This window comes from Clarias gariepinus, chromosome 14 (genome assembly GCF_024256425.1).
Source record: "Clarias gariepinus isolate MV-2021 ecotype Netherlands chromosome 14, CGAR_prim_01v2, whole genome shotgun sequence".
In the NCBI taxonomy this organism is placed as follows: Eukaryota; Metazoa; Chordata; class Actinopteri; order Siluriformes; family Clariidae; genus Clarias; species Clarias gariepinus.
Genome location: NC_071113.1, coordinates 29066935 through 29080000, shown reverse-complemented (window position 1 = coordinate 29080000; position 13066 = coordinate 29066935). Strand labels below are relative to the sequence as shown.

Genomic DNA, 13066 nt, shown 5'->3' with positions numbered 1-13066 from the left:
AATGTGATAAACTCCACCAAGAGCCAGACGCCGGCTGAACCCAGGGGTCACCTAGCAACCGGCTGTGTTCATAACAACATTACACGGACAACAGCCGCAGGGAATAAAGAGACCCACACACACACACACACACACACACACACACACACACACACATCAAAATGTCTTAAATATGCAGTAGCAGAATGTTGAAACTGTTTCAGGATAATATAATTAGTTTTTTAATAATTACTAATTAATAGTTACTTAATCAGTTCCTGACACGTTGTACTTTTTGTCCGAGTTCAACGATGGATTCAATGCAAGACTGAAAATGCTGCTTATTTTAAAAAATGTCACTGCTGGGATGGTGTCGGACCTTTGACCTTACTGAACGGTGAACGTGTGACATCCTGACAAGATAAAAACAAAGCCTGAGACGGGTGTGTCCAGGCGACACCGCACTCTTCCTCTACGCGGTTCATCTTCAACAAAAGACGAGCTAAAGTGTCCTTTGACACGGAGCGCCGCCGCTAATCTCCAGCTATTATCCCTGAACACAGGTGTTACTGCAGCAATAGGTATGCGACCTAAGTGGCTTTGAAGGTTTTCGGCCGAGTTGCGGCCGAGGTGAGTCTGGCAGCACAACAGAGAGAGAGAGAGAGAGAGAGAGAGAGAGACGGGTCGTCTCACACCACCGTGCCCTGACCGGTTACCTTTGCAGACGAAGCACTTGATGTGGAAGTGTTTGTTCTGCACACGCAGCACCTCGCCCTTGCAGGCCTGGCCGCAGTTCTGGCACGGGATCGCCCCGCTCTGAGGGTGAGGCTTGGGCTGCTGCTGCTGATCCAGACCGCCGTGTACGGCCTGCTGCTGAAACGCTGAGAGAGAGAGAGAGAGAGAGAGAGAGAGATATGTGAGTGTTAATTATGATACCAACTCAACATTCTGAACAACAGTGGAAAAACCGCATCGCACCAGACAGGAGAGAATCTTTAATGCATCAGGAATTATCCTTAAACACCACGGCCAGTTGTATATGTGTTTTAAAAATCCCTTCTTCTTTCTTTTTTCAGTTTTAATTCTAGGGTTAGGGTTAGGTAGAGGTGTAATATTGATTCCTTATCACTCAGAGATCGCAGGTTTGATTCCCAGATGTGCGTTTGATTAAATTAGGGAGAAAAAACTAGGGAAAGGGAATATCAAGGTAATACTATATTATCAATTTAGTAATAATTATATAATTTTTTATGGTATTGTATGAGAAGGTCTGGAGTGGCAGAGAAGTATGTTAGAGTGGTACAGGACATGTATGAGAGCTGTAAGACAGAGGTGAGATGTGCTGTAGGTGTGACAGAAGAGTTCAAGGTGGAGGTGGGTCTGCATCAAGGATCGGCCCTAAGACCCTTTTTGTTTGCTCTGGTAATGGACAGGATGACAGATGAGGTAAGACAGGAGTCTCTATGGACTATGATGTTTGCAGATGATATTGTGCTTTGTAGCGAAAGCAGGGAACAGGTGGAGGAAAATTTGGAGAGATGGAGGTATGCTCTGGAAAGCAGAGGAATGAAGGTTAGCCACAGCAAGGAACGGTGAGGCTGCAGGGAGCAGAGGTAAAGAAGGTGCAGGATTTTAAGTACTTGGGGTCAATGGTCCAGAGCAACGGAGAGTGTTCAAAGGAGGTAAAGAGGCGGGTACAGGCAGGTTGGAATGGGTGGAGAAAAGTGTCAGGTGTGTTGTGCGATAAAAGAGTATCAGCGAGAATGAAAGAAAGGGGGACAGGACAGTGGTGAGACCAGCGATGCTCTACGGTGGCGCTGAAGAAAAGACAGGAGGCAGAGTTGGAGGTAGCAGAGCTGAAGATGTTGAGGTTCTCTTTGGGAGTGACGAGGATGAATAGGATCAAGAATGAGTTTATCACAGGGACAACCCACGTTAGATGTTTTGGAGATAAAGTCAGAGAGGCCAGATTGAGGTGGTTTGGACATGTTCAGAGGAGAGATTGTGAATATATCGGTAGAAGGATGCTGAGGTTGGAACTGCCAGGCAGGAGGTCTAGAGGAAGACCAAAGGGGAGATTTATGGATGTAGTGAGAGAGGACATGAAGGTAGTTGGTGTGAGAGAAGAGGATGCAGAGGATAGGGTTAGATGGAGGCAGATGATTCGCTGTGGCGACCCCTGAAAGGGAACAGCCGAAAGACAAAGAAGATATAATTTCTTATGAGGACGAAAAAATCATAATATATTAAGATTAAGGCGATAATATAGAATTAAATATAGAATAATATAGAATAAAAAAAAATTAAAATGATAAATTCCACTGTGTAAGACATCTACAATAAACGCTTTGACTGGAGTCCTCGTTTGTACAAATTCATTCTGTTTCTGTGGTCTAAAACAGAGGCACGTCTCTGAACCGTCGCTCTCTCTCTCAAATCTCTTTTCTTCCTCTTGGAGAGCTGGCATGTGATCTAAGACATATTTGGGATAGTGATGGGACGTTTGGATCATTTTAATGACTCAGTTCTTTGAATCTCGTTCATCTAAATAAACAAAGCTTTTGAGTCGTTTCGTTCTTTTGATCAGAAATAAAATAAAATCTTAATAAACAGACCCGAACAGGCTCCAGCAATAACAACACTGTAACACAAAATATAACAATGTGGCTAAGGATATGTTATGATAAACAGAATGAGCAGCTCTCCCCTCATATCTTCTAGTCTGAGTCATTCGCTAATACTGTCTATATGAACTAGACTATATGAACTATGGCGTCTATGAGAGTCACGTGACGAAGGAATGGACGATTCGGACCAAAGGACTCGAGAGGTGACTTCTCATTTTTGATCCCTGTACAGAACCTACGGAGGTTTTGCGATGCTTTGTGCACCCGCGCCCAGTAGAACATGAACGAATAACTCTCCGGTAGTGCTGGTGGGTGTGTCTGTTGTTGTTTTTATTGCTGTTCTTTTGTTTGTACTGGTTTGTTTATTCTTTTTTTTTTATTTTGTTCTCATTTGCTGATTCACTTTGTTTTTAAATCTGAGCGTTGATATTGTTACCCTGTAAAGTTATTTTGGTTTATAACTTTATTGGTCCTTCCCTTTATACATTTATTTATTATTATTATCATTATTATTATTATTATTATTATCTTATTCTATCTTATTACTTTGCAAATATTCTGAATGTGTAAAGTGTCAACTGTGTTATATTTGTATTATCTTTTTGTTGAAATAATTAGAAAATTGCAAATAATTTAATAAATAAACCAAGAATATATATATATATATATATATATATATATATATATATATATATATATATATATATAAAAGTAATAATATATGAAAAAATCGCAATATTCAGAGAATAAATTCATAATATTTCAAAGCTAGGGTACAATTATGAAAAAAATATTTTGATAATATAATCATAATATTAAAGAATAAAACAATAATTTATAACATTATGATAAAAAAATCATATATTTAGAATAGAATCACACAATGTGATATTTTGAGAAACAAGTCGCAATATTTCTAATAAAAAAAGTTGTAATATTTTACAAGTAAAGTAACTGCAGTACAAATTAACCCCAAAACAAAATCAATGCTGGCGATGACAGAAATGCACCGGAACACCCAGTACACAAAATACTCCGGCTACAGGAGCATCAGCAGCAGATTATTATTAGTAGCAGAAATATGAAAAGACTGAGCAACGGATTGTGTTTATTCAGAAGGCTGCACCACTGCAATCAGCATGGCATTGTGGGTAACGTACTGTAGGAAACACTTAACTGGAGCAAGAATCCAGCAACGTCTGTGAAAGAAGCCAAAATCACTCACGCCCCGAAGTCTTACACCATCTCTCACAACACACACACACACACACACACACACACAGATTGTCATAAAACATCACCACTACAGCCACTTGTTTTGCGAAGGAGTGGAGTTAAAACCGGTTTGGGTCAGACATACCGACAGCGCCGCATTTTACAACGTCCTGTACGAGCTCTGCCCGCTTACACAATTGTCTCCTGAGGATTAAAGCATTCACGGAGCGCTGGCTATCTATACACGCTTGTCGCTTACACACAGGACTTTCAGGTCTTTATTTAAACTCGAGAGCTTTGTGGAGAATTGCACAGAAACGCACACGCGGGACGACGCCGGAAACATCCGGGGTCACGTCGGAAAACACCTTCACACCGAGCAGCAAAAAAACACACAGCATTCAAACTAGTCTCCTTCTTCCTGTCTGGTTTTATTAACTTCAAAAGGTGGCAACAAAACAAGCTGGGAACAAAACGAGACGGCTGGTGTCTAACGTGCGTGACAACTCATTTTGCTAAACGCAAATATGAATGGATACTGTTGTGGTATAAAAGGAGTTTCCCTTTATTTCCCTTTAACAGAACAACACGGAGTGTTTTATTTCCATACGTAGTCCAATATTACCCTTTATACCGAAATAACTTTTATAACTGTATCGGTTTCCTTATTCTTAAGTCTTAATAGTGGCTCTGTGACATCATACTAAACTCCGCCCGTAAATCTGATTTATTTCATTTATATATTTTACAAGGGGTGTTCAAGTCAATGCAGGACTTTTAATAACAGTGCAGAATAACAGAACACCAAACTTTCTCTATATACAGTAATAATGCCTGTCTGATTCAGACGCCGGCCTCCCAGGAAAATGTCTTGGAGCGAGTACATGGGATGTGGCAATAACTCTCAGCCGAGGTTCTGTAACGTGCAAGTGGTGCGACAAGTTATCCGTCGATTTTTTACGGATCAGTTTTGACCTGGGTCTTGACCTGGGATCGTCATTCACGTACGTACTTTAAAATGTGTGCACAGTCTCACTAAGAGTCTCATCGCCGTACTTCTGTAAATGTCAATCAGTTTTACGCCTCCATTCACCAGACACTTCATCACAAGTCTTGGTTTAACTTGAAAGCCCTCTCGTATATACAGTATATTTACATAACTGCAATCCCGCTAGAGCGCTTTACAGCTCCCTTTGAGTTCGGTTCTCTGCAGCTGCACCTCCAGCGAGGCATGCTGGGAATGTTTACAAGCCTCTTTTAAACTAAAACTATTTCCTGACCTGGAACGGGAACAACTTTTCGCGCCGTGGATCATAAACCCGACACCGGCGCGTCTCCACTCCACCTCTGAGAAGAGTAGCCGGGCGGGAGATCGACCCGCTCATGAGGACACGCGTACGTCTCATTCTTTCCACTTGCATTTTTGTTACAACACACTTTTCCTTGGCACGGGTCTCCCCGTTAAAACGACTGTAAAAGCGTCTTCGTGTCTGAGCGGATGCTCCTGAACTGAGATGAACGCTGATAAGGACGCCTTCCTCAGAACCAAGCTGTTGAAATGTAAGAAATGTGGTTACTGGAGAGATGCCCGCTGTTTGACGGGTGCCCAATGGAGCCAACACATGGTTCCAATAAAGATAAGAATGCTGAAAGGATCAGGAAGACTCGCTTTTAAAAAAGACGAAAAAAGGGGGTTACCGAATCAAATTCATATTTTGAAAAACAACAGAAAATCCATGGAGAGCAAGATATGCATCTGGATGTGTCGTTAATTGATGTTTATTTTGTTATAATGCATGTAGGGAGGAAGATAAAGCACTTTCATGTTGAAAAGGATCTCTGTGATCATACTGTGATTAGAACACCAACAGGAATAATAAAGGCAAAAATGTCAATAAAAAGGTCAGAACATTTTCTTACAGGAAAAAATTACTGAAATCCTTTTATAATTGCACAATAAATTAGATTAAATCATTAAATTAATGTATATATATACAGTATATATACTGTGCATGCATAACTCTTTATGCAATTGAGCTTCCCACATCAAAACACATAAAGCTGAAGTGCAGTAATGGGACTCCAGTGTGACACTTCAGCTAATCAATCGTCACATCTGTGTCCTTTAACCTGCTGAAGGTCAGCGTCCGGGATCGATGTGACACGCTGCGCTGTGGAGCGCTAACACCGACCGGCTAGACGTCTACGCACATGCATGTGCGCTATTCATTTCCCGAACCGCTTCGGTGTTTGAGGACTTGAAGCAGGTCTGCTATAAATAGGAGGTCATGTGAAGCATCCGCAGGCACGACGCTGCGTTCTCCACACTCAACCTGACCCACCTGCAAACGCTCCATAGCAACAGCAAGACATTTACGAGTTTTTGTATTGACGCCAATACTTTACTCTGTTGCGTACATTTTTTTCTGACAGCAGACCATCCCAAATCTCGGAAGGAATAACGGCATCCGCATGCTGCTGACCGCCAACTGTGCTGAACTGTTTCTAAAATCTGATTGGCTGGTTTATGCACATGCTGTATATTGATAACCGAAAGTATTAAAGTCTGTATTAATGCACAACCTAATAAAAATGCTACACTTCAATCATTGCTCTACAGTAATCAAAGGCACTTCAAAGGCTACATTTGAAAATCCATTACATGGCAGCATCATGACAAAGTGCCCAATGTATCCCAGGATTCTTTGCAAGCCGGGGATGTGACGGTGGTGGAAGGAGTGCAAATTGGTTTCAATTCTACCGAATAGTTCACAATACTATTTAATCCATCCTTCCAGGAACCACTGTAGTCCAACTAGGGACCGTGGAGGCCAATGGAGATTACTACTGGTCTACTATTTATTCCCATTTTATTACCATGGGAGGATCTCACTTTCTGTAACACTTTATCCTGTATTTAGGGTCACTGGGGGCATAGAGCCTATCCCAGGAGACTTAGGGCACAAGGCGGGGTACACCCTGGAAGGTACACACACATACATGCTCTCATTCAAACATTACGGGCAATTTGGGAACGCCAATAAGCTTAATCTGCATTTCTTTGGACTATGGGAGGAAACCGGAGAACCCAGAGGAAACCCACCAGGGACGGGGAGAACACTCAAACTCCACGCACACAGACCCAGGGCGGGATTCAAACCCAGACCCTGCAGTTGCAAGGCGAAAGTGCTAACCACTAATGCACCGTGCCTCCCAGTCAATCAATACAATTACAGTATATAAGACAGATGAGACAGGTGTTCGTAAAAGTGTTGTTACATGGCCTTAACCAACAGCAGCTCATTAGAGATGAATAAAAATAAATAAATAAAAATCTAAATCTCCATAACAAGTCCGACTGCCACCAGGTATCACTAAATGGCGGACCTCGGTCTGGATCCGGACAGTTCCATCTGGACCCTGATGCTTTTCTGATAAATTAGAATAATGAATTTACCAGTGATCTAGCGCTTTATAAACACCTCAACCACTTCCTGTGTAACTGATGTGTGTTTAAGCTCCTGAGCATTTAGCAACTTTCAAGCCACCAGCCAAGTTACAGTACATGAAGTGTGGAATAAATTAGCAAAAATAATTGTAAAGTCTTGAAAAATAAAAGTTTTATTGGTACGGCGCTTTTAACCATGGTCATTGTCTTGCAAAGCAGCTTTACAGAATGAAAAAAAAAAAAAAATGCACAAGCTAGTTTAGCTACGGAAGCTAACAAACCAGGAGACGAACAGAATACAGGCAGCGATCTTGAAAAGACGTTAGAGGGTTAAAAAAGGTCAAATATCTCATGTCACAGTGCTGTAAGTGTGTAAAAAAATTAAGCATTACATGATTTATATATACTGTATATCACAGTGAAAAGAAATACGCCGCATTTATTCTAAGGTTTCACTCGATGCTTCACCACCTCGAACTGACTCTAATCTGCCCTGAGGTCGTCTAGATCCTCCTCAGCTCACCCGAGCACCTCTCACGCTCTCACATCGCTCTCAAACGATCCATATATTACTCACTGTATGTAACACACGACGTGCCTCAAAGGTGCAATTCAGCAGGGAAATGTGATACCAGATAACTGACAGGCGTAGCAGGGTGTAATTACACCATTAGAATAGAAAGCAAATATTTTATCATTATTTTGGGATGATAATTCACCTTTACAGTACTGTGCAAAAGTCTAGACACCCGCCCCGCCCCACCCCCCCACCCAATTTCTTCATATTTTGATTCCAAAGAGCCAGACTTTCTTGTATTTTTAATGTAGTCTTGAGGAATAGAATGTAAGAATAAACTCTAACCCTGTGCTAAATAACTTAAAAAAATATGCTAATTCCAATACGTGAAAACTATAGACTGGCTGCATCACAATCCGAACAAAAGTGCTGTCTGCCCTCTTCTGCATACATGAGCTCACAGACGCATGTGATTGGCTGCTCTTTCGTTGACTGACAGGTAGAGAGAGTATATCACCGCTTCCACTTAAACAACTCCCGAATCATGAAGTCTCTGGCTCCGTCGAGTTTGTAACTTGCATGTATATTTTAAATTGTTTCGTATTTAATTAATTCAATAACAAACTCTAAGAAATCAATGTGCTGCACTTCATTGAAAGTTTTGCTTCCATCTACTCCTTTCTTTCTCTTAATATAAAAATAACAAATTAAATAAAAAGAAATGTAGACATTAATACATAAAGTATAAGACAGGCTTTTCTTTTTTCATGCAATGCTACCATAGTGTTCCCATATAATATAGAAATGATTTGTAAAAAAATAAAAATATGTTGTCATATCACACACCCCCACCAGGGGCATCTCTACTGTATACTTCTGATCTTTTCAACTGCCATACTGTAGGGCTCCCGTCTTTACTGCAACCCATAAACAACGCAAAGAGCTATGATTTAGTCCACCTGCCCATTCAAAAGGCTAAACTTAAAAAAAAAAAAAGTGAGGAGGACATGAAAGCATGCATCATGAAGCCGAGAAAAAGCTGCTGTTTTAATTTTTGATCATGACTCTCTTCAAGGAAAGAACAACCTTCTTGTGTCAGAGCAACCGATTAGTTCCATCATCTTAATTGCAACTATAAATTTTATAATTTTAAATTTTATAAATTTTCCGACTGTCATATTTGTAAGTTTAATCATTTGTTTGACACTTTTATCTGAAGCACTTGACGTTTCATTTGCATTCAATTCTGATCTCAAAACCCAGCAACAGAGCACGAACAGGAAGCAAATACGCCACCGTCGCTCTGCCTGCTGGCACAAAGTCACACGTTACATCATCTCTGGTCTCCGCTGCAAGCCTGGATCGAGTGACATGGAGTCTCATCGGCTCAAAATGGCACAAGCGTCATATAATCCCCCCGTGTTGATGGATGCCGCTAAAACCCTGCCTTATTTCGAACTTGGTTACAGTTATTTCCCATGAACACCATGTGTTATTCTGTCACAACAAAGCTGTGAGAAAAACATTTAGTCCAGCCAGGGAACAAGTGAGTAATGGGAATAAAAAGCATCTATTCCAGAGCAAAGGTTACCGACGGATCCAGGAGGTGACACCAGATATTTCCTGGAGATGGGATTCGGATCACGGCTTGGACGGCTTGCAGGTGGAGAACAGACGCTCCGGTCCAACGTTTATACTCGCGCCTGTCAAGCTGGTTAAAATTATTAGAGCGTGATGTACACCAGGATGAGATGTCCAAGACTCCAAGACGTGGCTTAGTGCAGTCAATTAAGCCTCTCTGGTCTAAACCTGAGAAATGCCACACCCCACTGTGAAATTCCATCCTGGTAGCTGCTGGACGCCACGATCCAGTCGCGTTACGATGTTCCTGTGTGATAATGAGGTGCTGGTTCTATATTTAAAAAAACAACCTAAATATAAAAAAATAGTTTATATTATACTATTCAAATTGTATAAAAGTGAAAAGTGAAGTCCTTGTGTAACAGTGACTTGGATATTAGTAACCTAACGACCCAGTGCAAGGATCCAGCCGCTCTGGATGGAGATAATGTGGTTTGACTTGAATCAGACAGCCGGTCCGATCACGACTCCGGCGTAATGAGAAAACTTTCTACCTTCTAAGCACTAGTGAAACACTGGGATAAGTGCATTAGTGTAGCAGGGGATTATATAGATTATATAGTTACTCTGCACAATTAAAAGTCCCGCTTTGACTTGAACAACCTAAGTACATTTCAATAAAAAGCTACTGAACTGTTTGTAACTCTGGAAAAATGTCAATACTTTCATAGTCAACATACAGTGAAAATATCTTGACTTTTGGTCAAATTACTTACGGCAAACTAAACATAAGATTAATTAACCTGTTTGTAGACTTTTTTAAAACACAAATTTTTTGTTCTATTGTGAGACAGTTTTGCCTATTTCAAGCATCTACTGCTAAAACTGAACATCGAATATTCAAATATCCCGCGTCATTAGTGGCGTCTCTCGTCATTAGCATGCCTCTGGAGTAAAAGAGTAATTCATTATTATTATTATTATTATTATTTAAACAATAATTTCTGTATGTACACACAAATCAACCTAAGAATCTGTGACCCATCACCAGCGTCTGTTTATGTCGCATGCCTTCTCTATTATATAAACACACACACACACACACACACACACACACACAGTTGGCCCAGCCTGTTGCCCGGAGGGTCCAGATTGCATTAGAGCTCATGTAGCGCGTTAGCAACAAACTTCATCACGACTCCTGGCACTAGGTGGAGCAGTGAAATTGTTGCTCTTGTTGATTACTCGCATATTTAATGAACGCTATCATGCTGTTATCGCTACGTGAAAAAACCACCGGCTTCCAGCTAAGTCATAACGATTTGATTTAAGCAGTGATTGATTATCATTATAACATATTACATATTCTCCTTTTCCTCAAACACACACACACACACACACACACACACACACACTCCATGTCACTAATTTGCTTGTTCTACATTAGCTCACATCGATCCTTAAAATTTGCCTCAAACCTAAATGCCACCCCATTTTTTTTTCTTCTATTTAACAAATCCTACAAAAACTAGTCATAACTATAAAACCAATTCATTTACAGAATCATTATATAACATTTGTTCTTGTACTGAAAAACAAATTGAACTTAATACTAAGAATAACATAAGCATTGCCACCCCTTAGCGTTTCTCTGCCACCCCTGTTGCCCACCTGTTGTCTACAAAACGAATAATTCCAATTATTTCATGCCATCCTTCCACCTGTAGGCTCAAATATATGTTGTAACCTGCATTATGGAGTTTATATTCAATGTCATTAAGGTGTAAAGAATAATATTTAAAATGCAAAAGAAAGAGTTTTTATTATTATTATTATTTATAAAAGTAACGTTACAAAGAACCTTTACCAGAACACCAGCCTCACCTTTTTTCTCTGGCATTTTCCTCACTCTTCACTGCCAAGCTCTCAGGTGTAAATCCAAATTAGTATCTGATTGTAATTCCTATAAAGAATCTAATGGAGTAATCCTGTTTATCCCAGTTTACTCTCATCCACCATCCTCTCCCTCTCTCTCTGAGGACTCTTGGCTCTGATGTGAGCACACGCTGGAAGTGAAGGACTCGTGTGTGTGTGTGTGTGTGTTAAAGGCATGCAGCTCAGAGCTGGTTGGCAGGGTTGCCAGATGGACCATAAACCCGTCCAGAAGCTGGATGTGTGTCCTGGGTCCCAGACACCGTATTATATTATCGGTGGTACAAATCTTGTTATATATGTTTATCATGTCTGCATTATTGTGAACACTACCCGACAGACCGGTTTTCAGATGAAAACAAACGAAAAAAACGATCTATTTTAGGCTCCAGAAGATACAGTTACCAAAGGTTCAGTACCTAAAGGACCCTTCTCCAGCACGCTCAGTAAAACCTACAAAGTAAACTGGTTTGACTTGCGTTCTCACATCAAATACAGAACGTGTTAATTTTTATTACCCTCTAGTGATCTCTGTAGAAGTTTCTTTTATGGATAATTTTTTTCAAAGGCATCTTTGCTTATGGCATTTTTGTTTGTGCACGATACTGTAAATGAAACAGCCGTTAGGTTTTACTGAGCGTGCTGGAGAATATAAGTTCTTCTTTATTTTTTTTAAAGGTTTTTTGTTGTTGTTGTTGTTTCTGTGTCTCCATCTGAAATCTGGTCTGTAATGGAATATGTTGCTTTCTTTACAGCTTTGCAAAGATTCTTTTGTAGTGTTTTTTTTTTATTTTTTTTATTTTGAAGGTATATTTGGACATGATAAACATATAGAACAAAATGTGTACTTTTTTTAAATGTGTATATACATATAAACAAATATGTATATGAGCACAACGCCTCTGATTAAAACACCCGTATACACACATACTTAAACGTCCGAGTGCTGTTATGGTCTATATCACTGCTCGTGGAATGCTTGGTTGGAAATAAATGTTGTATAAAAATATATATATATATGACATCCATATATACAGTACAGCACATATCTGTATCTACTCTGTATGTAAACTGTATACTGTAGATTACCATTCAAAAGTTTGATCGCACCTCCTAATTCCATGTTATTTGTTTGTTAATTGGTGATTTCTGAGGCTCTAAATGAACTTCTTCATTCCAGCAGAGCTCAGGTTTGTTCTTGCTCTCCTGGGAAGGTCTTCATGAGAGACAGTTTCATCATGGAGCTTGATGGGTTTTACAAACGCACTCGACACAATACTGTTCTTGCATGAACTGTTCCGGAACAGCTGGTGTATATGACAGATTCAGACACATTCAAATCCCAAAGTCATTACACTACACACCTCCGCATATAAAACTAATCCCATCTGAATAGGGCTTGAGGCGTGGCACCACCTACATCATTCGTATAATTCAAATAAAGTGACAGGTTTGGCCACTCTAAAATAAATATCCACTAACAATACAATCACTATACTCAGATTGTTGTTACTATAAATCGAGATTTTACTTTAATGCACATTGAAATACTTTCCTTAGTCTATCATAAGCCACACATTTTAAAGCATGACATTTGAACTGTCAGAGGGATATGTTCGGGTTTTCATTTCAAATATAAATCAGAATTATAGATTCTATTGGAGGTTAATTCAAAGCAGGATCATGGTGGATCCGCAGCCTGACACCCTGAGCGTGAGACTGAAATACACCCTGGATGGGATCCGAGTCCATTACAAGGCACCACAC

At 40.1% G+C, this 13066-nt stretch overlaps 1 protein-coding gene across 1 annotated transcript in view; it reads right to left on the bottom strand.

The window, feature by feature from the left end:
- The window catches only part of ablim2 (actin binding LIM protein family, member 2), a 79037-nt gene extending 67628 nt beyond the window's left edge, over positions 1–11409 (bottom strand). The window contains exons 1-2 of the mRNA XM_053511829.1: positions 11252–11409; positions 696–860 (exon numbers count right to left, since the gene is read on the bottom strand). Coding sequence (XP_053367804.1) covers positions 696–860; positions 11252–11267 — 181 coding nt within the window. The 5' untranslated portion in view covers positions 11268–11409. The remainder of the gene's footprint in view (positions 1–695; positions 861–11251) is intronic.
- Between the last annotated feature and the right edge of the window lie 1657 nt (positions 11410–13066).